The sequence below is a fragment of the Meleagris gallopavo genome, chromosome 1 (assembly GCF_905368555.1).
Source record: "Meleagris gallopavo chromosome 1, MGAL_WU_HG_1.1, whole genome shotgun sequence".
Taxonomy (NCBI): Eukaryota; Metazoa; Chordata; class Aves; order Galliformes; family Phasianidae; genus Meleagris; species Meleagris gallopavo.
Genome location: NC_139404.1, coordinates 111,775,363 through 111,802,077, shown reverse-complemented (window position 1 = coordinate 111,802,077; position 26,715 = coordinate 111,775,363). Strand labels below are relative to the sequence as shown.

Genomic DNA, 26,715 nt, shown 5'->3' with positions numbered 1-26,715 from the left:
TTCTGCTGTTAGCTGAATGCAGGGTGGAGGGTGTCCGAATTTTCCATTTCTTTAGACAGTGTGGGGTTGTTATCAGAGGATAAAAAGTGCACCATCAGGTTTGGCTGCTGCCATGCTATTTTGTTCAAGAAGGAACATTGTTGGTTCAGCATTACGTCCTCTGCTAACCTGGCTTTGGTCCCAAAAAAACTGTCTTAAAATTAACACCTTTCCTTGTAGCTCATGGTAGAAGTGTATATGGCCCCATGCCTCAGTGGGCTCTTCACCTGATTATGATTATTTTCTATTCTAAAGAAAGCCTCTGTCTTTCAATTCTCCTGATTCAGACAAAATCTGCACTGACAAAGGTGATACCGTTCAGATCTTTTTATTCTGGAGGGGAAAGTTTGATACTCTCAAACCTTTTCATAACTAGAGACATTGGGTGTAAAAAGTCTTAAGAGTATCAGTGATACTACAGCTACCCAGACATGAGCAGAACAAGAAATCTTGAAATCTTCTGAGTTTTGCAGCAGCAAAACCCACTCCAAGCTGACGTGACAGTAGCAGGCATTCTTCTATGTAATCATTTGCCAAACAAAGCTTAGCTGGTCATCAATTACAACCCTGAATGTTGCTCTGCAGTCTATCAGGGCAGACTGTCTCCTCTGCTGGATGTGCCACAGAAAACCACGGGCTCTATGGCTGGGAGCAATGTCAAATGCTGTACAGTACATTAGTAGGAAATTTAAACATAGACCCCATTTCCAGAGTAACAAGTTCTGCTTTACACAATAACGTTGCTTAACAAGGTTTTCATCCTTGTTTTTAATTATTCTGAAAGATGAATCATTATAGACAGGCATAGAGAGACAAGGGAATGAAATATAAAGAAACAGGTGGTGCTTGCACTGGTTAGCCCACCACCATCTCTTCCAAGCCACTGAAAAGCAGAAAGGTAACTCATGTTTGTCACGTAAGCCTATGATTAGGAAGTTGGCATTAAGTGTCATATTGACTGTGAAAAAATATTGTATTTTGTGAATTTAATATTAAAATATATTAAAATGTATAAATAGGGTCAGTACAAGTACTTTTCAATCTCTAATCAAAATTAATAGAAACTAAGAGCTATTATATCCAATGACAATTGATATCTCCAACTTACCTGAGATTCTACTGAACGTGCAAACAGATTGAAAAGAGGTACTTATTTTTTCATCCCTTGTGCTACAATGTGGAGAAACAAAGGTAATTACTTCTCTTCTAATTTCTGCTAGCAGTTGCTCTAACATGAGTCCATAGAAAACATCACGAGTGCTTCTTCAAGAGCAGTAACACTGAGTCTATGTTCATTTTCTTCCATTTCCTTGTAAGAAGCTTATGATAATAGATGGTAATTTAGAAGGAATGCTAAGAAAATCATTTGGACTTTTCTCCCCTTCCCTTTTCATCTATACTCTAACTGCAACAACTGTGGCTAGACTGATTTCCAGCAGTTATTTTCTTTTATAGATTACATTTTTAAGATGTGGGATAATGTGAGCATCTTGCCTTTCATTTCTGAAATTCTTATTTAATGGGAAGTCCAAAAGCTTTGGATTTAAGTTTTTATGGATAAAAACCATCATTTTATAATCCTTTCTTGTACTTATTCTTCATGTCAATGGGCTGAAACTCCATGATTTTCAATTATGACTCAGTAATTCTATTAAAAAAAAAAATTAGAGGGAGCAAGAAGATAATAAAACTTATCATTCTGGAAATCTTCCAGAGCTGCTGCTTAGAAAGTATTTTTTAAAAGATATGCAGAATTAGAATTTGCTCTTGCACTATAAAGAATACAATCATACCGCTGATAAAAGTGCAAAGCATGAAGTCACAAAGTAAAAAGGAATTTATTTTTAATAGAGAGTGTATATAGTCAGTGGAATCCATAAAAGTATGTGGAGAATATGTAAAACAGTGTAGAAGTTAGAAGCACACAGATATAATGGTCCCCATTCAAATCATACATCATTCATGTATGTTCATGATACCTGAAAAAATATTTTCAGTTCAAACTCTGGAAAAATAAGATGATGTAATTCATTTATTGAAAAAAGGTACAGATGCAGATGACATATCTTGCATAAATCCTGAGTGGCCTTGTATATACTGGAAAAGTCTGTAATCTGGTTTAGAAGTAACAGATGACGTTTCCCTCTTGAGGTAGACAATATGATTAAACTTCACCTTTGAAAATGCATTCCAGATGTAATCAGATAAACATTTTTCTATGGATTTTTTTAACGTTGGAATGTATGACCAAATTTGGAAATCTACTAGATGCAACAGCAGATGTGGGCAAGCTAATTGTGAAATAAAATTTCTGAAGTGAGCAACACTTAACTGTGGAGTGATTGATTTATATGCCACCTGCTAATTCATCTCATTTGGGTGTGCTGCAAACAGGCGTCATTTTAAATGGGAAAGTAAAACCATTTGAAAGCAAAACCAGGAAAACAAAGCTTTGACAAAGAAAAATTGTCACTGAAATTCTTCCTGAATACCATAATCAGTTGTGAGACCATTGCATATTCCTGAACTGTAGAATCTGATTTCTTACAGTTATAGGAACACTTCCTTCAATTACATATAGATAGATAGAGCATTCCTAAGAAATCTTGCTATATTTGTGTTCCCAGTAGCATATAACTGAATTGTAAGATTTTCTTATTCTTTTTTAGAAACATACCAGATATCATTATTGGCAGTGCCTTTCCTGTGCTGCATACTGTATTTGAAAGGGAAATTTTATTCTTGAGATTACCTGGCTTCTGATCAAAACAGAGCACACTGCACTTAAAATGGGAGATTAAAGAGTGCTATCACTGTTTTATATGTTTCCAACGTTTTCTCTAATAGCTCTCTAAAATGTGTGGCAAAAACAAAATCCTCAAGCATGCGGTGGTAAAATGGTTTTATTGGTACTCATTCACACCAACCTACATAGGTTATTCTCAGGCTCCCCATTCCTGAGCAGTGATGATCATTCTGTATTTGTGCCAAGAAAGCACTTACTCTGTGCTAAGCCATTGGTTTTTGTTTTTGTTTTTGATTTTGTTGAAGTACACTCCACTATCAAAACAAAGGCACAAATAAAATTTACATTCTGTTAGCGAAGCCAGCAAAAACAATTCCAGTGAAAAAAGAAGGTAGGCGTTATCCATCCAGTGATCTTATAAGGCATGACAGCATAGATCTAACAGTACGTTAGGAGCAAAGAAAGCCTGAACACCCATATAAAGTCACTGGTGGATGTTCATTTGACAAAGGCATCTACTTCATCCCCCCCTTCCCCATAAAATGAACAAAGAAGAAAAAAAAAAAAAAAAATCACAGCTCAACTTTCTCTATTTTTTTTTCAGGATTAAAGGTGCTCCCTTGATAGGTGAGGATACCCCCGTGGTTGTAAGCTTCAGATTTTCACGTACAAAATTGCGCTGTCGAACTGTTGCTGATCTTATGTAACTGTTGGTAGAAACTACTTTTGCTGGGCTTGTAGGTGGTGCAGTCTGTGGAAGCAGTCCATTGATTTCATATGTCCACTGCATTGACTGTGTCTGAAAATAGAGAACATGCCAAAATATAACCAGTGATCAAATACCTTGAAATGTGTTGACAGTGATTTACCATGCTACAATGATTTCAAAAGATATTTATAACTATTTCATGTAAGGAACTGAAGTAACACAGAACTGTTGTTTTGGACATCCTGAAAATCATATTTAACCTTAGGAATGCAGAACCAGGCACAACAAAAGCAAATAATTTATTATCCTTTCTTATATAGTAAACCCCATAGCTCTGTATGTCGTTCAAAGGTAATTATTCCACCACGCAATATAAATGCCTCAAGTTTATAGTATACGATTTAATTGCAGCTCTGGTATTGATCATAAAGGTACTATCAAATGCTGGAATTCCTGCACTAAAGTAATGGAAAGAAAAAAGAGAGAAAAAAGGGCTTTAAGTACACGTAAGAGAGTTGCAGCTTCTTGTTAAAATCTCCGTTCTGAAGAATATTTATGTGAATTGAAAATGACACTCTGCATTTGCTTTTTGATTATAACTGGTCTGTGGAAATGAAGCATATGTTTCTATGTCATATCCCATAATGCTTGAGCACCAGATTCCTACCGAGTATGTGATTCTTATTCTTAATACACACCCCATCTATGCGTACTTAAGGAGTACTACCTTTATGCATCTGAACTCTACACTGCTGTCTATCTCCTACATTTCATTTGTTTTCTGAAGCAGAATTTTGTTTGCTAAAAAGCAATATGTAACCACTGCAGATGTTTCAGTCATTTTTCTTTCAAGATCTATCACTTCAATTCTAGAAGGCAGATCTTTATTTCAAGTCTAGCATTATCCTTCCTGTCATTATATCTGGGAAAAGGTATATTCTTCTGTGTGTCTTTTGTTTTGCATTCTCCTTTTTCTTAAAAAAAAAAATCAAAATCAAACCAAACCAAAACAACAGAATGACTAAATCCCACTGATATCAAATGATGTGTCATTATGTTTAGCTTTGTACTATGCAAAGATTTGCATAGTGCTGCATGCCCACTGAAGGCACGCATTGCTGTCTACTTGCACTTTGCAACTTGCAATTCGAGGAGTACTGTTCGGGCCATTTTTGCTTCTAAGTAATTGAAGGGGACATTGAATAAAAAATATGGGATGATGAAGATCTAATAAAATATATTTATCCAAGTGAGGTATTTAGTACATTCGGCATATATTCATAGTATAAAAGAACAAACAGATTTCATGACTTTGAAGTCTCGAGGCAGCAAAGCCATGTTAAACAAGTGATTTTTCCAAATACTCAAAATATTGCCTTTCCATATGTGGCACAGCACTGCACTGTGCAGATGTAACGTTTTTTGTACTAGAGCAGTCTTTTTGGTGCTATGCTTTTGCATCACACTGCATTGAACTACAGTTGTGGCTTGTAGGATCACCTTTGTCCCCTGCTTGAGACACAAGGATTTTATACAACAGTTGCAATTTATGTAATATTTCTCCCATCTAAATGATCCTTAGAACAATCATTGGTAGATATAACCATGACACCTAAGATCAATGACACTTTCACCCAATGAAAAAAGAGTCAGAAAGGCTACATATACCCTCAATCAATTTGTGAATTTGTCCAAGAGTCAACCTTAAAGCTCAAGAGTTTTCCCCTCAAGCACCTGCCTAACAGCTCCACTTGTAACACAGCTAGCTTTGTGGCCCGTTTGCTCTTTCCAGTCTGAGAGCTCTGCTTCCATCCAAGCAGATTTGGTCTACAGAGAGCAGCAACAGTGTCCATACAAACCACCAATCACTCCTCACAAAAAAATTTCACTTAGTATAAATGCCATCAACCATCTCCAGTGTATAGCTTAACTAGCTTAACTTGTCTAACTACTTACATATTCTGCCAGTTAATTATGGTCTAGGTAAAAAAAAAAAAAAAAATAGGCCATGGGCAAGAGTAGTAAACTTTCTCCATGTCAAACTTTCTTTACAGTTATCCCATACTAATAACAACGTGTAGAAGAGAATTAAAAGGATGTCAAAGCATCTCTCTGATTTGTTGCTGTTGTTTTGTTAACTATCAGTTTCATATTTGCCACTGAAAACATTTGATTTGGTCATATCTTTGATTTGGTTTATCTTTCTTATCTTTCAGATCCCCCTTCCTAGAGTTCTACTACTGTTCTAATGGTTATCCTTTTGTTGCTAAAGTACATGTAATGAATATTGTGTCAAGCAGTTTTGTACTCGTGCTGCAACTATTGAATGGGAAGAAGTTTAATGTCATTAAACTGTAAACCTCCTGACCCAGTCTTTGTTCTCTTCTATGCACTTATACAGTATTTACAGTATTTCACATATAGGCTGCATTTACAGCTCTTTAATGTCATCACCATACGAATATCCAATTCCATTGCCTTTTATTTGAGGGCTGGTTTTAACAAGTATTATATACTACTGTGTACTTATCATGAAGGAATAGGAACTTTTTTAATGTTTATTTTCAAAACGAACTTTTAAATAATCCTCTATTTTAAAATTGGTAGTACTTTACATTGTGTCTTCTGAATGAATTACCTTATTATTACAGGTTAGTAATATGTTAATAGATACTTTGCCATGCATGCATAGTTTTTTAAACTTCCATTACTTTTCTGCTGAAATAAAAATCTAATTTAAATTGAATATCATTCCTGTGTAAAACAGTCACATTAGATAATCTTTATTCTAAACCTTATTTAATACTGTGCAATGATCTACTAACTCCACTGCCTTGAAAGATAAATGCCAGCAAAAGCAGCTGTGATACGGACCAACATCAGTCCAAAGGTAATGCTGCCATTTAAGAAAAGTAAATGTCTCTCCAGAGTTAGCTAATTCTTTTACTCCAGTACAAGATGAAATAGTTTATCCTTACTTAGTATGTCAGATTAACAATTTAGTTTAAAGATAACCTAACCTCAGGGTCATATACACATTGTACATGATTTGGTGATCACTGCTCAGGGACTTGATTTAGCAGAAGGTTGTTAGAGTTGGGGTAGTATAATTAGGTTGTGTTTGGACTCAATGATCTTTAAGGTCTTTTGCAACCTGAGCAATTCTATGATTCTACAATTCAAGATCAGTTTTTACAGCAAATGAGTTAAACTGAGTGTGGACTTACTTGAAGTCCACACATACTGTAACTTTACTTTCTATAATGTTCTTAATTGTTTGAAGTAGGATTTAAGTGAAAGTGATGGGCTATATCACTCTTCAATTTCATTTATCATCGGTAATTGCAAAAACCCTTACTCTGTGAAAAAGCTGAAGTGCTTTGCATAGTCTGTGTTGGTCGTGGTTATGTGGCAGAAGAGACTGAACCTTCCATGATGAAAATTAATTGGGCTCAATGGGGAAAACGTTGTGGGCATTATCACATAATCCTTTCAGACAGGAGTCATCAAGATAGAAGAGTAAAAACAAAACAAAACAAACAAACAAACAAAAAATCAAAAAAAAGGACAACATCTATAACATCATATTCCATCTATTGTAAATCATTTGCTATCATCCAAGAAGTTAGGAACAGTCTTTGTGGAAGAAATAAGCTTTTATATACTAATTTACTGAAAGGAAAGCCTATTCTTGTAGTTTAGTCTATTCTGCTAATGGGGAAACAAATAGAAGATGGTTAATGTAACTGCCAACATAGGTTAGTGCTACAAGACCACACAGAATTCAATAATTTTCAGAAAATCTTAAATATCCACAAATATCTGTTTAACTAGAATATTTAATTTCCAAGAGCAAAATACTAGGTTTTCAAATTATCCTTAAATCATGTGTATTTTCTTTTAGGTTAAGGTCGTACAGTTTAACTGCAATGACTATTTTAACCAATACGAAAACTGGGACAAGAGCAAACCTCAAGGCCAGGTTGGATGGAGCCCTGGGGAGCCTAAGCTGGTGGGGGGCAGTCTTGCCCACAGCAGGGGTTGGGGCTAGGTGGGTTTTGAGGTCCCTTCCAGCCTAAATTGTTATATAATTGTATGATATGAAATAATTTATTCAGCAAATACTATTAGCGGTCACAAAAAAATTTATATAAAAGTGTATTTTTTAGGTATTTAGCCCATTCTTACAGTTGGCTCATAATTTATAGGATTAATTTGCAGAACAGTCCAAAATGCACCATAGGCTCTGAGTACTGGAAAGGGGAAAGGACTTAAAAAATAAAACTATGATTCTGAAGAATTCAAAGAAATGGCATCTGACTGTCCACTAACCATTAACATAACATTTCCTACAGAAAGTAGAAGGACTAGGGCAATAGAAATCACATCAACTTGACCAGGTACTTAAGTAGCAAAACAACACTGAAAAGTGAGAAGACAGAGAATTAACTTCTGTCTAAATCAAAAAAGTTATTAGTGCTATAATAGTACATGACATGGTTCCTGCAAAGACAAAGAAACATCTGAATATCTAAAGAGAACTAAGAAAAATCTTTCTTATTTTACTTAGATATAAAGAGCTTTAACCACCCTGATATCTGCTGGAGGGACAACACAGCATGGCATAAACAAGTACCTAAGGAGCAAACAGCATCAAGAAAGTGTGTGCCCATTGCCGAACGTGGCAGCAGACCTGGTGACACAGGACATGGAAGAAGCTGAGGTACTTCACGCCTTCTTCATCTGCACCTTTGCTGGCAAGACCAACCTTCAGGAATCCAATGTCCCTAAAACCAGCAGAAATATCTGGAGCAACAAAGGTTTATCCTTGGTGGAAGAAGATCTGATCAGGGATACTTAAAAAAAATGGACAGAAATAAATCTACTGAGCATGATGGGATGCAACCACAGGTGCTGAGGGAGCTGGCTGATGTCACTATGGGCCCAGACTTGAGGTGCTGGGGGAAAGCAAATATATCTTCAAAAAGGAGGACCAGGGTAATACAGGACAGTCAGCACTAAATATACCCCTGGGAAAGCGATGGAACATCTGGTCCCAGGAACCATTTCCAGTCATATGAAAGACAAGAAAGTGATTGGGAATAGTTAGCATGCATTCAGCAAGTGGAAGACTTTCAACACTGTCTCCCTTAAGATCATCACAGATAAGCTCATTAAGTACGGAATATAGAATCTAACGGATTAAAAATTAGTTGAATGGGTGGGCCCAGAGGACAATGATTAGTGGCATGAATTCAAGTTGGAGGCCTTTAATAGCAGTATAATCCAGGAGTCCAGTTCATCATTTTTATTAATGTTCATTAATATTTTCATGGTTTAAGACATGGAGGAAAGAGATACAAAACAAACAAATGAACAAACAAACAAAAAAGACCAGAGTGCAATGGCACTTTCCATCTAATGCAAGCAGAGGGAGAAAAAAAAAGATTTTTTTTTTTGTTTGTTTGTTTTAATTGCTGAACATGACATTGTACAGCCTGGGCCCAGCTTTCTATTCACCCCTAGGAACATGTTCAATGGGAGGAAGAAGCCTTGATGTTGTGTAAGCACTTCAGCAACAGCCCAAACACTCCTATGTTATCAAGACTGTTACAGTCACAAATCCAACACTGAACCACCATACAGGCTGCAATGAACAAAGCTAACTCCAATACAGAGTCTCTGCCTGAGCATTTTGTTCAGGTTAGACATTTAGACATAGCATTTTGTCCAGAAGACCATTCAAACCTCAGCCACTCTATGATTCAGTGACTGCAGTTTATAATACTGTTTATAATGCACTTTCTAATAAGTCTTATTTGCCCTCATCTTTTCATTTCTTTTTTGTCATTGTATGACTGTCCTAATGATTTTGGATGTTAAAATTAACTGCAACACAAATAAAATATTTACTTATGTAGTCATTCATTTATATACTTACCTTTTTTTGTAAGTCGTTCCTCCCACAGAGTGTGGGATACATTAAAACCAGAGTACCGAGCCATACTGAGAAATGATCACCACAATTTATTTCAAAATATCAAAGAGAAAGAGAGTGATCAAACTCAGATTGCTTGTGAACACTTGTTCTTCTTTAACAGATATCACACATGGAAGTCTATACTTAAACAGTCTTGCTCTCCCATTTCTATTTAGGATGATGGCTCAACAGTAATTTTCCTAACAAAGAGATATATTTCCAGATAGAATTAAAGGTGACTTAATTAACACCTGCAGTTCAAGTATTTGGTGTTTCATAGTTTTGTTTAGATGTAATGTAATCAATACAAAATATTCCTTCATTACTGGCTATGTTTTCAACACCCTCATACATCAATGGTTTCTACACTGGTTTCACATTTTGACATTATGATAATTACAGTCTCAATAAGCAAGGTAACCAATTTTTATGCCTGTTAATCAAAGCTTTTGTGCATTACTTCAGCACTCAAAATCCAGTGACATTAGTGATGAGACGTGCTACACTCACTGCCTGTAATGAACCTTCTGGATATCTGTTTGTAATCTCAGCACTGAGTTCAATATTAACCCGGCAACACAGGTGATTCCTTCTTTAATGCAAAGCTATTTCAATTACGTTACCAACTTTGTTACATGTTTCCTTGCTCACTCAGTTTAACATACACAATTCAGAATAATGTGGAATTGGGGTAATCAATGAAGGTACCAGGAACAACATGCCTTGTTTTTTCACCAGGCTACTGCATATGTAAACATGTCATTTTCTGTTGCTATTTGCAGGCTGGGATACACAAGCTTAGAGAAGCCACAGGCGGGCACTGTGGATTGCACACTGCATCATTTATTTTGAGAGCAGCATGACAAATGGTTTTGATACGCTATCTTCGATAGGCTAGGTCGATGATTATTCAGTAATAAAGGTGCACAAGCCTGACTTCTGGAGGACTTGATAATGTTACCTACAATCTGGTTTATTCTGACATCTATTTTATCTTCTAAGACTTATTTTGTTTGCCTTCTGCTTTAGAACACCTCTGAAATCTCATCCATGAATTACAACGCAATTGCTTGGGTCCCTAGCTGGATTCAGCACACTGCAAACAAATTAACTGTAAGCCAACCCGAGTACAGCCTTTTCCTTTGCCAGCCTCCTCTTTGCTGTCTGCTGGCAGTGGTTCCTGCTGCAGGAAGCCTGCACAGTGTTCCCTGCTCTCACTGCCTCTTGCTGCCCCTCGGCCGTGCTGCTTTTTGAGTCAGCTTTACCAGCACATCGGAACCCAGCCTGGAGACCTTAGTCTGACTCGGGAAGTTCTTTTCTTCACAGCAACTTACAGCTTAGCTAAAAAGTCTAACTTTTCACTAACTTATAATTAGTGGAAATGCATTTTTCTTCCATTAGAACTGCATTATAAATGCTAAAGTTTGATTATGGAATAATACATTTAATGCACTGTGTCACTGTTCCTTACTTGTAGCCCAGTAAGATTATGATATACTCTTTTACAGCTATCATAATAAACATGACTATTTTCTTTATTGGCTTTTTGTTATATTTCTCTAATTTCATTCTTTGATCTTCAGGAATTTTAAAAATCATATTCCAGGCCCTTTTACAAAATTTAGGTTGTTAACAATTATGCAAACAATTGTCTAACTTTAATTGCTTTGATATGTAGTTGACAAAGAATTTCAGAATTAATGGTGGCTAAAAACATTGAATTGCTCCAGCAAAGTAATTAATGTTTTCTGCCATTAATAAAACCTACTGCATGTGTTCACAAAGACCGAGGTCTTAAAGAGTCTCCTGAATACCCCATGAAGTGCCTCATTTGTGTATAGAAAATAAAAGTGAGGATAAATTATTTCAATTATAGATATACATTCAGTTAATAAAATGTACACACAGAATTCTGGTAAAAACACATTGTAATCTCCTAACACTAATCATCACCTCAGCTCTCGGTTCTCAGCAGGGCAACTAAAACAAAACATTAAATCCAAACATTGTACATGCAAATGTTTCCAGCAAATGAAGAAAAGATGACTGCAGGATCTTTCTCCATTAATCCAACCTCCTGTTTTTTTTTCTTTACAACACAATTGTAATGACCAATATAAAACAGATAAAGAACTTACACTGTCATCTGTGCTGTTTTACAGCCTAATTATCACTGCTCACTGAAGCACACAAAAATAGCAGTTCTGCTACTCATTATTCATAGAATTTAATAATAAAAATATGTTAGTATTAGGACTGTGACTTCATCCCCAGAAATTCAAAGGGTATTTTAGAGAGAGCGCTGTAGTCCTTTACTACAGCAACATCAGAAGAGAGGCAATACTGTAAAAGAAATGAAACTTCTTCACTGCTTTGAAAAATGGCCCAAATGCTCAGCCAGTAGAGTAGCTAGAGAGAATACCTGCAAGAGAAATCCCTCAGCGCGAGGTCCAACATTAACTGTAGTTCACTGCCTTCGTTATTATATAAGAGTGATTTAATAATCTTTTTGCTATCTACCTAAATCTGTCTCCCTCGGGGTCAGAAATGAAAATTATTTCAACTAACAGAAAACATGGAAATGAATATCTGGCATTCTTAACACGACATCAAATCTTCTTTCAGGCAGATATTACAAGAGTGGAGCAACAGAATCACAGCAACAGATGCTTTGGCTTTTATTAGAACTACATGAGCAAAAGGTTTTGTGGAGAGGAAAGGGGGAAGCTCACTGTACACAGAAGCATCACCAAAACAAGCAAAGAGAATATAAACCTTGTCAAAACGTGAAACTATTTAATTAAAGTAAAACCTTTAGAAATACTCTGATATAATGAGATGTGTGACACTGAACTGAAAATACTTGCTATTTCAGGTATTAAGAGTCATTTATATACCTTTGAACATACTGGAGTAGACTGGACAAGGTGTGACCCATGGAGTAATATATATAAGCAAATTCCTACACCCATGCATTGTTCCACAGCTGGAGACGTAAAAAGCCATCTACCTAGATCATAACTGAGGTGTGAGTAGACATAAATTAAAAATCCAATTACTCAAAGCCCACCTGTATTTATAAATTCCTAAAAGGAAGTTAGTGACCTCTTACAAAGCTACTGATAATCTTTGACCTTGATGCTTTTTCCATTCCAGATAAATTTGTCATGTTTACATTCTGTTACTGACTGAAGCTAAGCCAAAGACAAACAAGGATAGTACATTTAAATGTGTTGTATTCCAGATCTACAGTAGAAATTTCCAAGCTCTACAGATGTGTCATTTGGTATTATCTAAGTAAAAAAGAACAGAGAATGCACTTGGTGAGTTATTTTCAGTTTTGAATGCAAGAGAGGTAAACATCACTGCTTTTTATGACAAAAGAATGAATTAATCAAATGTCTCATCAGGTAAAAGAAAACAAGTATGAGGGATTTGTTTTCCTAGTATTTGAATTTCTTATTCTTGTTGTACAAGTTGTCACTCCGATAAAACATTGTAGACATTTGATATGCACCCTTTTATCAACTTTGTTTTTACAGTCTTATTTTTTAAATCAATATTGCAGTTTCACTTCCAATACAGTAGCATTAAAACATTGCCAGCACGTAGCATGTACATTTAAAGTGCAGGCCATCATTCATAGCGTTTTGTGTGTTTGCTGCTACGATACACCTCGAACAAACTGCTTCCTTTTAAAGAAAGACTTAAAAATTCATTCCTGCAGTAATAAGAGCATTGCTGCTACTGACTGAATAATTGTTGCGTGATGTTTCCTGACCTTCAGAAGCAGCTTGGCCAAAAAATTGTTTTGTTTATTTTGAAGCTTGTTTTCAAAAAGAGATTCATGGCTTCTTGTTCTGAAATTCTGCTGTCTGGAGTTTAATATCTATCTTCTATTGCCTTTGATTGTATATGCAGTAATACTAGTAACATCATTAACTTAGGTTGCAAATACTTGATTACTCACGTATCTTCACTAATTCTTAAAATGATTACATTATTATTTCTCTGTTAAAAGACATTTTATCTTGTTGCATTTGTAGTTATGGCACAGGTATCCAGATAAATATCTGTCTCCGGATAACAAAAAGATTAAAATCAAAATATACTAAGTTTTTCCAGCTTGTCAGAAGTTAATTTTGACTATTGTTTTCATTCTTATCCACAGTGAAAAGCAGCAAGATAAAAAGGAAAAAGTCTTTTACAGTGAGGGTGGTGAGACACTGGCACAGGTTGCCCAGAGATGTAGTGGATGCCCTATTTCTGGAGACTTTCAGAGTGAGGCTGAACCAAACTCTGAGCAACCTGATGTAGCTGTACGTGTCCCTGTTTATAGCAGGGGAGCTGGACTAAGTGATCTTTAAAGGTCCCTTCCAACTCTAAGGATTCTATGATTCTAATCATAGTGTGCATCTAAGTGTTTTAGTACTGCTTCTTTGTATAAGACTTTTTTCCCTCCTTTCCAGATAGTGCATTTATGTAATGTATTTAGAAAAATTTACCTGAATTACAAGTATTGCTTTATGCTTCTTGCCATACATTCTTGGCTTGAATCCCACTGTTATATGAGTTCCAACAGTGCCCACTGGAAGAAGTTCTCCAGCTTGTGGCAGTACAACAAAGTCAGGATCACTGCCTGCCAGGAAGTATGCTGTGAATGACTCAGGGTACCTACAGAAAAACAAAGGAGGTCATTGTGCCTTTTGCAGTATCTTAATACAATTGGTCTACATTTAAAGTACTACAGATCTCATTAAATTGCTAGCTTCATGACAGTACCATGCACTAAAAGATGATGTCTTGTTCCTGGTAAAGACAGTGGCTGAAGACTGCAAAACAATCTTTGGCCAACACCAATGTCAACCCTATTACTGTTCCTTGGAACAGGCATTTTCCTTATGAAGAAAATATATTCTCCTTTTAGTTCTTACATGTGTTGCTGAAGACAGTTCTATTCAAGACTGAAAGAGGACAAAAGAAATTAGAACTACTATGGTGTGGTCAAAAAATAATTCACAACCTACCACAGTGCAGCGGGGCAAGTACCATGATTCTAACAACATCTCAAAAAATATATATATACATAAAAAAAATAAAATCTGTTCAAATCTGTTTATTCATGGATTGTTGCACCAGAAGTAACACTCTTTTTCAAATAAAACATTCACAACCAGATGAAATTTAATATTTTATGACAACTCAAATTTCTATTGAATTGTCCCATATTTCTAGGGCAAGTGGTATTCACTACATGGCACATCAGGTCGTGTTGTATAAAAATAGCTTTCCTTCTGCATGTGTTCTCACAAAAGGTTTTCTTAAATTCAAAAATGCTCTCATGAAAGAAAGGTCACACTAAGTTTGTAGAAGCAAACAATGCAGCTGCAAAGAACAATGCAGAGAATAGAAACCAGAAAGCTTCTGCCCCATTAGAACACTGACTGACATTTAACATTGCTACTGGGCTTCAAAACCTGACTTTCCCTTTTGGAGACATCAGGCTGGTCAAAGCTACTGCATTTCTGAAAGCACACTGCAAGTCTTCTGACGTCGAACTTACACTGTCAATCTATTTTTGTGTCATGCAGTTCAGTTGATAGCATCAGGCTATGAACAATAAGTTTTCATCTGTCTATATGCCATCTAAGCCTTGAGTCTTTGCAACTGTATTTCTCATAAGGTGTATTCAGGTGTGAATGTTTAGAGCATGCCTACAACTCACAAAGGGCAGCTCAGGGTGAAAAAGAAATGATGCCTATTAAACTGAGCGGCAGAGTAAAGCACCCATTAAACATGCCTGAGATGACTATTCAAATTCTGGTTGTGGAAACAGCAACCTGAACACAGCCCTTCATTTCCAACAAAAACTGCTCTGCGTCTGGGTTTAGGAACATTTTATCTCCTACATTCAACCTGTTTTCTGGTAAGCAATTAAAGATTACATCCCCCACTAAGCACAATTTATAGGAAACTGTACCAAACCAGTCTATAACTGAACCTTTGTCAAAGTCAAAGAAAAAATCTTACTGCATCAAATTCGTCAGATTTAAATTTTCAGAAAGAAAAATGGAGAAAAACTAATACAAAAAGCTTTAAAAGACCTGCACGTTTCTTCACAACATTGACAGAAGATACAAGATGCAGTTGTATTTTTTTTGTATAGTAAGTAATGTCATGTAAACATATACACACACATACATACAGACATGAACACGTACATGCGTGTTTTACACACGTAAAATCTCATTCCTTTTCCCTCCTCTCCCCAAAACACAGCAGTTTAAAACATAAGTTTCAAGGCACATAGTAGATGTAAAACGCTCCTCAGAGTGGGAGCTATGTCCAATAAGGAAAATAGAAAATCTGGAAAGTACATAGATAAAGTACAATAGGCCAAAAAGAATTCTGTTAAGATATGGCTAACTGTTCAAGAACTAAAAATGAAAAATTTCTTCATGCACAATCAGAAACAGGAACCTTTCACAGTGCCTATAGTTCTAATAAATCATGAATTCTGAGGTTAAAAATATATGTAAAGATGGTTTCTCAGAAAAAAATAAGGAGTGTTTTTGCTGGTGTTCACATAAGGGAGACAATGTGGTATCCTGGCTAGCTTGCCAGTGTAAGTCAATTGCTTGTCGCTATCATTTTCTATACTGCAGAGAAAGCTAGAGATAAAGTTACCAGAAAGGAACCTGAATTTCAGACATAACTATTTCCAGTGTCAGTATATTTAGTGTATAATTAAAAATTAACAATTATGTGCCTTAAAGTGATTAAAAATTAATTCCTCCTTTTCTCTTTGGTTATTGCTTCAGGTAAAACTACTCTGGAGTTAATATTTGGCCTCTCATTTTTCAGTCATGAAGGACAGTGATGAGGCTTTCTACATTTTTTTCAAGAAGGCTTTTGTTTATCTGAAGGGTGGGAGATACTAACAAATGTGATAAAGCTTAATGATGTGCAGAGTTTTGAAAACACATACAAATCAAGCACTAATGAATTAGTAAATACAAAGGCAGAGGTCATATAAACCAGAGAAAGCAAATGTGTCCTACCACTTTTGTGTTCTATAACTACTGCCATTAACAGCTTGATATTGCCAAGAGACAGCATGAACTCTGCCCTTATTCAAATAATGAACAAGGGTGAATATTATTTTAAATTCAAATAATAATTGGACAATGAAATCATAGCAACAGGAAGCATGGAAATTGAAGTAGTATTTAATAGACCTGTTTTTAATGACTCCATTAATCTTTACCTCACATTATTCTTAAATAGCAGTTTATGCTCTTCAGTGTTCTCAATTTAGGTAATTTATAAACTTGCAAGCTAGTAAAGGATAGCACCTTAAGTCATCGATTAAAGAAAACCACAAAGTTTATGAACCTATAGAGATCTCGCCTTAGAATGTGCAAAATACACTCAGATACAGCAAAATGGAAAATATAGGTTTTCATTAAGAATCACAGAAACACCAAGGTTGGAAAAGACCCACAGGATCACCCAGTCCAACCATCCACCTATCACCAATAGCTCTCATTAAACCATGTCCCTCAACACAACAACAAAATCCAAACGTTCCTTGAACACCTCCAGGGTTGGTGATTCCACCACCTCCCTGGGCAGCCCATTCCAGTGCCTGAACACTCATTCAAAAAAGTAGTATTTCCTAACATCCAGACTCAAAATAACTTTCACATTAATTCCTCTCTTTCTGAAACTAAAGAAGCAGTAGATTTTCCTGTAGAAATTGTTATTGTTTGCATACTGCATACTACACTTAAAAATAACCCGTTGTACTACTGATCAAACTGTTTTTTCAATAAAATAATAAAATAACATTTTAATCTGTACAGTGCATAACTGCTTAATGAAGGATACAGTCTGAAAATGTTGCAAAGAGCTACTAAAAATCCTTAATCAAAAATAAACTGTCATTTGTAGATAACATATGTTGGATGTCAGAAGAAATTTCATAAGGAAATCACTTATTAACTATACACAGCTGTCAAAATCTATTAAATTATTATTGACAGTTAGCATGCTTTAGATGACTCCTCTTCAACAAAAAAAAAAAAAAATAGCAGTGCAAACAAATTACGAGATTGTCATAGAATGGCTCAGGTTGGAGGATCATCGAGCTCCAATCCCCTGCCATGGGCAAGGTTGCCAACCACTACTTCAGGCTGACAAAATTAGTTATGTTACCAATAGCAACTCTGCTATAATTGACCATTCTACATCCTGACCTCTGTACATCAGAAAAGGTTTAACTCCAATTATTAGTATATAGCTTGGGAAAGACAATTTCAGAATCAAAGGACTTTCAAAATTTAAATAAATAGTGTGTGACAAATAACTGTTAGGGAATGTTTTACCAAGTATAACATCACTTTTGCTGTGCACATGTAGTAAGATCAAAGCAGGAGCTCAGATTTTCATCTTCACAGAATGTTAAGATTTCCATCTCATTCTTGTTCTACCCAGGGGAACTACATATGCAGATAGGTGAACTGTCTTTTCCTGCTAGAAGAGTCCAGGTCACATGGGTAGATATGCTCCTGGCTAAATGTTTTAAAAGAAAGATATTGTACTGTTAAGAAAGATTATTATATATATGTAAAATACTCTGCTGTATGTGTATCATTTTTAATATTTTCTACCAGGCTACACTGAGATTTCAAAATGGAGCTCAGTCAACATTTGTATTTTGCAGCTGCCATTTTGTGGGAGATACAACGATAAAAGATTCTAAAAAGATCTTTAAGTTAATGGTTGAATTTTACAGACTTGGTAACAAAGAGACTGTTGCAGGAATCCAAGCCTCTAGCATGCAGAGCAACATATTGAGGGAGAAGGAGTGTTCTGAAAACATAATGAATGCACTTTTTTGCAGTATGCATAATTATGGCTCATGGAAATTCTAATGGAATAAATCACTGATTACAATAAAATAAAAATAATTATCTAAGTTGCAACTGAAAATTTTCGTGCTTTTCTTCACAGTTAGAAAATGTTGGAAATTGGGTAGCTTACTATTTTTCCATCATATTAAGTTTGTGTGATGAAGGAATATTTTCTCAGAACATTATTTTGTTCACTAGGAAACATGCACAGATGAAATCAGGAAAATATCCAGAGCAGTGTTCAAGACATGAAATGTAATCGAATATAACTAAGCCTGCATCTGTAGTCAATTTAAAGCCTAAATTCCTTTTCTCATCTCTCCAGTCCACCTGCTTTTTGTTCTCTCTTTATTCTAGCTCTAGTTCTATAACCTGGTGAAACTGAGTTTTGTAGATAACAACTCTGTGGAGACTATAATGTGATATATCGCTATTTTTTATTTTGTCAAATGTGGTACGATTAAGAATGTTTATCTGAAGCAATAGTTTTAGTCCATCTCAAAATTTCCCATAATGTAATAAGTATCTTGTTTGTGATAAACACCGGATTGGAAAGAGGTTGGGATCAATGGATGGCTAAAATTTGTTTTATGGGAAACATAACTAACATAATTAAATAAATTGATGAAAGAAGGCTCGGTGTGTAAGGAAAAAAGCATACAGGATGGAGAAGAGAATTATTAAATATCTTGACAAAAATAGAAAACTCACATTGTTTAAAAAAAAAACAAAAAAACAACCCAGTGAACACATTGTGCATATGCATCGATCTAGTAAAAACCTCTGTACTGGAATACTAGTAAATACTCTGTAGAAAGTGTTCTGTATTAATAAAATAGTTCTGATCCCAATACATAATTCATTGAAATGTATTAACTATTTATTTTTAGTAGACCAAATAAAGAAAGGACTAGTTTTCTTAAGCAAAGTATCAATATCAGAATTTTTATCATTTGTTTCAATTACAGAGATCAGTAAAGAAATAAATGGCCAATAATTTGAGTGGGATATCAAACAACTTAATTTCTATCCAGGACAAATACCTTTTCTATTCTTTTTGATTTATACTGTTATTCTGTAAATACTGGCATTCAATAATACATTTGTTACCAAAACAAAAGTTCATGATAAAAAAACATCAGAGCTTTGTACCCAAGCCAATTACTTTGATGGAAATGCTGCCAATGATTTCAGTTGGTAATGAATTCAACCTACGTTTACGACAAATACCAAAAAGTGGTCATATATGAAAGTTATAAAATGGACAATGTTTTCTTATTTAAGAAGTGAAATCTGCCTTTTTGAGTTGAACCAGTCTTAATGCCATTACAAGAAACTATTCTACATGTCTCTTTTGAATTCAAAAAGCTGAAAGTAAAGTATTGGACTACTCATATATGACAACTGTTCTATATGCAGACAGATTTAAAAAGTATTTTTAAGGCTTTTCATATGAACAAAACTGCGTGGCTGCATTCTCATTGTCTTCCATTACTCAAGCTGATATTGGACTCTGCTTCACTGGAAGCAGGCAAGCACTATTTTACATGTATGAAAAGAGAGAGTGTATTATGTATTTGCAGAGACTCTCACAGCATTCATCACTGTATTTCGTTGTGAGCCACCCAGAAATTACCTCTCATTTGTAACTGTCATAATTCCTGAAGCAATTACATCAAATGTGCTTATGCTTAAACTGGAAAATCATTAATTTACTCTGGAATACTTCACACAAATTGAGGATTTTTGCTGGGGAGGAGTTAAATTAAAAGGAGAAATGTGCTTTTCAATTGCAGTAGCTGTACAGAAGAAGAAAGGTTGACTTCACAGTTCTGCAGTGGTTACCAATGGTACTCTGTGGAGCCTTCAACTTGTTATATACAAAATCTAAACCTGTCCTTATAGATATTAAGCTTTATTTTGTCTGAGGTTTCCAAATATTCTTTGTTGCATCACTACACAATCTGCCAGCCCTAAAAGATGTCCCGCAAGTAGCAGGAGGGAAGAAAGACACAACTGCATATTCCTTTTCTAGGAGGTTACTCAGAAATCTGTCTCAATTTCTCACTCCCCTAATTTACTCCTGAAAAAAAAATGCCATGAGGCACTACCTATCAAAAGAAATAAAGACAGAACATACATTGTTTTGGGGCAAGACTGGACAGGACAAACACATTTTTAACACTAGAATGAATTCTTTATGGAACTGGGCTACTTACTCTTTCATTATGAAAAATATTCAAAGGAGTGATTTTTTCTTTTCCCCCTGGAAGGTCAGTAGAAGGGCACTTTATATCCTGACTGAAATTTTTGATCTACATTTTTAATATTTCACGATCTTATTGTTAATCTGAGTCATTTGAGTTATTCAAGCATCAAATTACTCTGCAACATACAGGTTTCTTGTGTAATTACTTTTAAAATGCAGATCCGGTATGCCACATTTTGGTTGGCTTACTGTTCTATTTCTATAATAAAACCTCCACCAAAAACATCATTAGCAACTCAAAAATAAAGCAGTATAAATCTCACAAAGCAGTTGTTGGCACTGTTTACAGCATGGAATATTTTCACTACATGCAAGCTTTATATTCTGTGTTCGAAACATATTGGGGGTAATACTTGTCGTGTACAATAAAACTGGAATTTGTTTAAGGGAAGAAGAGAATTTGTGTTCCATTATAGCTCTTTCTTTATATAACTATAACAACTCAGGATTTTTTGGAGAACATTAGGTCTCTTCACTACTATCAAACCCCTACCAGGAGATTACAGTATTGCCAGAGTAATTGCTTCATTTTTGTTCCAGAAACAGCCCATTCTGTTTAAACTGTTACCTTGAACACTGTGATAGCAGCATTTTTCAGAGTCCCTAGCAATTATCAAAACTGACAGACATCTAAAAGCTGGAACAACAATCCATCTCAGATCCACAGCTTTTAGAAATACGCTCTTTAAAAAGTCAGTTAGGACCAAAGACACTTATTGCTGGGGATGTTTCAAAAGCATGTTATCTGCAATGAAAGCAGTATATCTGGTACACATTCTAGATGTACAGTAATATAAAAGAAAAAAGAAAAATGTAAAGAACAAAAAGAAACTTTAGAAATTCCATAATCTAATTCTTTTCACTATTTTAAAATTTATCTATCAATAGCACACATTTCCTGGCTTCCTGCTCCATACAAATGATACTATGGGTTTTCTACAGTATTAGAAAAATATTGAGAAAATACTGGAAAGATAATTAAAAGTATTTTAAAATGGCATTAAGAGAGATTTTTGGAGGATTTTAAAGCGTATGCATAGATCAGTAATGAAATAACAAAGAATCTGACAGAAATATTTAATTTAATGAAAAAGTAGAGTACAGATGAATACACATATATTTACACAATAAAAGAGGAACACTTTCAAAAGAATTACACATTTAAAAAAATAAAGTACAATGCAAAGGATTGTTTCTAACTTGTGTGAAATATAAGGTACTTAGAAAAAAAAATTAAAACAAACAGTAAGCCATTAATATAATCACACACTCTCCTTAGCACAGTATTACATTAAATAGCTTTTTCAGGCAAATTTTTATTCAAAACATAAGCATCTGGATTATTCTATAAATTTTCTCCTGAAAAGCTGTGGACAAACATTTAGAATGTTTTTGTTTCCTTCAGAATAGCTTCAAGATCCCTGTTATACTACAAATAGTATAGATAGATATACTATTTGTATATCTATTCTGTATCTATTACTATCCATATTTTGATAGTAATAACATATTTCTGAAGTAACTGCAGTTCAGTTACATTTCTGTTGCTCAGTCTATTCTATCCAATGTTTTTGAGAGTGAGTTTAACCTATGGAAAACTGCATAAATATAAATCATATTTATTTTTACCTTGTTTGGCTTGTAAGCTTAAAGTCAACAACAGATTCCTTATTTAGGCCAATTGCTTCAATGTTGATGACATCATCCACTTCTGGCTCTGTAGCAATAAACAGCAATGGAAACTTCCAGATACCTCTTGTAGTGCACTGTACTACTAAAGTTCCTTCATTCCTTAAAATTTCAGATAAGAATATTTATTAATTGAAGAGTATTATAAAACAAACTTAGTAAATTTATGTCCAAAATAATCTTTAAGTGTGCAGATTCATACTGCAGAAAAATGAAAATACAGATGGCTTTAAACTGGAATATGTCCTTAATTTTACATGGCATATTATGTATTTGTCACACTTTATTCTGGAAATATGAAGCATTTGATACTTACAGCAAAATACAAGAAAAGACATTATATGAAAACAAAATGAGATTTGTTTGCTCCTCTTGGATACATAAATTTAACTCAATTTGTTTTACATGTTATTCTTTACTTACTGCACTGTTAGAAGAGATTTGAAGCAGAATTTGTTTGTTAGCAGTTCATATTAAAATCAGATAGATCTGACTAACGTCTATGTACTCTGTAGATCATGATGATAGAAAAAAACTAATTTAACTGCAGTATTTTGGCCCTCTATATCACGCCGAATAGTTCTCAAATACAGAAAGATAAAAAAATAAATTAACATACAAAATAAACAAACAAACCGACAACTGAGAAAGAAGCAAATGCAAATGCAAATGCAAAAAGAAAAAAAAAAAGGGACAGAGTAGTAATCAAGAAGGTATCAAGAAGGTTGCTTCTCTCTGACACAAGAGACTGTGTGGGGTAGATGGATAGTCTTCCTTAAAGGTTTGCTCTTAGTTTATTTCAATAACTTTTTGGGCTACTGTGAATACAGTTCCCTTCTGACTCATAAAAATACTCTCTCTGTACACAGCTCTTGATGTATGGTAGCAATTACACTCTACAGTCCCTCGAATTTCTGAGCCTCTGAATGTACCTTGTGCCTCTGTACGGTAGTGAAGTATCTCTCCAGTCTCCCCCTGTTGACTGCTTTCAAAGGAAGTTGCAACTTCCCCTTCTCTCCAGAAGGTTCTCTTTCACAGTTTATTTTTTTAAAGAGGTCTATCACAACTTTAGAAGTGAACAATATTTTTCTGCAGACCATTGCTACTAGGGCAATAGAAACTCATTTTCAAATTCAGTCATCCTATCCCACCAAAGAATATTTATGTATGCTTGTCTAGGAAACTTTTTTCAAAACTGACAAGCCATTTTGTTTCTATGCTTTTCATGAATTTGAGAGTGACTGATTTTCACTGGAAGTCATAACACTTTTAACACTTCAATACTCAGAAGTAAATTGATGCACACGCACTAAGGCAGAAACCCAACAGAACCATCTAGCAAATACTGAAAAGAAATACTGCCCGTCTCAGTTCCAAAGATAACATAATCAGAAGCAGCAACTGAGAAAATCTAACACAACAGTTCGTGGAGGTAAAAACAAAATAAGGATTTTATTAAGGAACAGAGACTTACCTCATTGGTTTGTTAGGTGCAAATACTATATTGAAGATCAGTGTTATAATTCCAGATTCTGTATCCTGTTCCCTTTGAATCAGATGCATACCAACTAAAGGTTCAAGCTGAGATTTAATTTCATTTGATTGATACTGTAATTCATACAGAAATTGCTCTGCTGCAGAGAAACCTAAATGATACGAGGGAAAATGATCAATCTGTGTGCACTCAAACTTCACACAGTTGGACAGATTGTAGTTACAACTTGGCCTTTTGTTATTAAAAATGACAAATAAGTGAAAGTAGTAATTACTCAGAACCTGACTGATGTGCTTCTGACTGCATAATAAAATTTTGCCATGTCATATAGCAAGCTGTATAGGATCTGGAAAAAGAAGCTGGAAAACTAAAGAGAAGTAAACAATGAAAGCAACATTATCCTGGCTACCACTTCTGTATTACAGTGAGGTACTCCTATTTTAGCAGGCAGATATAAATCACACGAATTTGGTACTATTTTCAAACAATGTCATTGAGATAATCTCAAAAAGAAGAAAATTCTCAATAAGAATGTCTGTGCCACTAATGACTGCCAATATGATAAACATGGTACAGAAAAACAGCAAAGATGCCACTACCAGCCTCTACTCTTATTCCCTGTGCCAGCTATGAAAAATAGTTATGCATAATAATAAACAACTAAGCTTCTTTAATCAAACACCTCTTTCAGATGCAATAAAGAAAACTGATATTTAGTATAGAATACTAATTTGTGCACAGAAGGAAACATTACTATGAAAAAAAGAACCTCAGATTTCTAATCTATTTAAAATTTGTACAGGTTCTATGGATAAAAATCTTTTAACACTATCATTATATTTTACGGAATATTTCATTTTATTTTGATTACATATTTCAGGGCCTATTTTGAATGTACACAGCTTAGTAGAATGGGCTGAGCAAAACTCTTGCTTATGAATTGCTGTATAGGACGGCTTACAGCTAGCTCCAAAGTTGATTCTCGAGGCCTTCCAATTTGAAATTCTAAAATGTCAACAACATGCATCCTAAAGTAACTGGCTGATGTGGTTGCCAAGCCACTTTCCATCAAATTTGAAAAGTCATGGCAGTAAGGAGAAGTCTCCAGGGACTGGAAAAAGGGAAACAACTCCCATTTTCAAGAAAGAAGGAAAGGAAAACTCAAGAAACTACAGGCCAGAGAGTCTCATGTCCATGCCTGGAAAGACCATGGAGTAGATCCTGAGAGATGTTAGTGTACATGTGAGACGAGAAGGTGATCTGAGACAACCAGTGCAGCTTCACAAGGGCAGATTGCACCTAACAAATCTGGTGGTCTACAATGGAGAGATGGCATTGGTGGACAAAGGAAGGAGAATGGATTTCACCTACCTGGACTCATGCAATGCCTTTGACATTGTTGTACATCACATTCTTCTCTCTGAATTGGACAGAGATGGATTTGAAGAGTGAACTATTTAGTGGATAAAGAGTTGGTTGTACAGACACAGCCAGAGGATTGTAGTCTGTGGCTCTATGTTCAAGTGGAGGCCATCACAAGTGGTGTCTCACAGGGGCCTGTTCTGGGTCTAGTGTTCTTCAACATTTTTAGCAATGACACAGAGGTACTGAGTGTATCCCCAGCAAGTCTGCTGATAACACCAAGCTGAATAGTGCAGTTCATATAACAGAAGGAAGAGACGTCAACCACAGGGACATAAGCAGGCTTGAAAAGTGGGCTATATGAACGAAATGAGGTTCAGCTTGGAGAAGAGAAGGCTCCAGGAAAAACTCATTGCAGCCTTCCAGTACAGGGGAGCTTATAAACATGAAGGGAGACTTTTATACTGGCAGATAGTGACAAGACAAGGCGGAAAGTCTTTAAACAAACAAGAGAGGAGATTCAGGTTAGATGCTAGGAGGAATTCTGTGCTCAGCAGGTGGTGAGGCCCTGGCATAGATGTCCAGAGAAGCTGCAGTGCCCCATCTCTGGAAGCACTCAAGGCCAGGTAGGATGGGGCCCTGGGCAGCCTGATCTGATGGGGGGCAGCCCTACCCATGGCAGGTATTGGGGCTGGGTGGGCCCTCTAACTTGAACCATTCTGTGATTCTATAATTCTAAGACTTACTGCTTGATCTAAAAGTTTCACAGATGTAAGCAAATTACTAACAGCATAAAGGATTAGCGGTTGCAGTACATACTGAGTACTGAATATACAGGATTCCCCTGTATGAATCCATCTGTTACAAGAGTACTTTATAGCAATAAAAGTTCTTGTTATGATGGAAATAAATATGAATGTTTTTCTTATAGTTTATAACATTCCTGGGATCATCCTATATTATTCCATTTGTTGTTTATCTTTTTGAAAAATATGTTTATACCATGCATTCAAATTTCAGGACAGCCCAAGGGTTATAGTAGTCATGCTAGACAAATGTCAAAACACAAAGATTTTGACATAAAAATTAATTTTTATGGGAGAGAAAAGATGACAGTTTGGAGCGTTCTACAGTTGGAAAATTATAGCTGTTGAGTAGATGGATCTTCCAGCACTTATCACACAGTATAGCTCAGGAAAAAAGTATATTTTATACTTTAAATACTAGGAAGAAAATGTGAACTGTATGATGGTTTTAGCATTCAAAGATAATTATGCATAGCACCTTTTAGTCATTTGTAATTAAGTATTTCTATTTTTTCTGCTCCAGTTTATTTTCTCATCTGTTATGTGCCCATGTCAAGCATTTAAAGTATTTTAATATTTACAACATCTAAGAAAAAATTGTGAATGTATAGTTTCAGTATTTGAAAATTTTGAAACAGCACAGATCTAGTTTAGATTTAGGCTATTTAAAACAGAAAAATGTAATTAGATTTTCATCAGCTGCAA

At 35.3% G+C, this 26,715-nt stretch overlaps 1 protein-coding gene across 5 annotated transcripts in view; it reads right to left on the bottom strand.

Annotated features, from left to right (window-relative positions):
- Window positions 1–2,924: 2,924 nt before the first annotated feature.
- CFAP47 (cilia and flagella associated protein 47) overlaps window positions 2,925–26,715 on the bottom strand; it is a 255,343-nt gene continuing 231,552 nt past the window's right edge. For 3 of the 5 annotated variants that reach the window (XM_085210115.1, XM_085210127.1, XM_085210122.1), the window contains 4 exons: window positions 23,822–23,993; window positions 22,288–22,449; window positions 13,980–14,148; window positions 2,925–3,584 (listed from right to left, as the gene is read on the bottom strand). In XM_085210115.1, coding sequence (XP_085066241.1) covers window positions 3,375–3,584; window positions 13,980–14,148; window positions 22,288–22,449; window positions 23,822–23,993 — 713 coding nt within the window. In that variant the 3' untranslated portion in view covers window positions 2,925–3,374. The other 2 variants (XR_014879873.1, XM_085210136.1) reach the window with 2 other exon arrangements.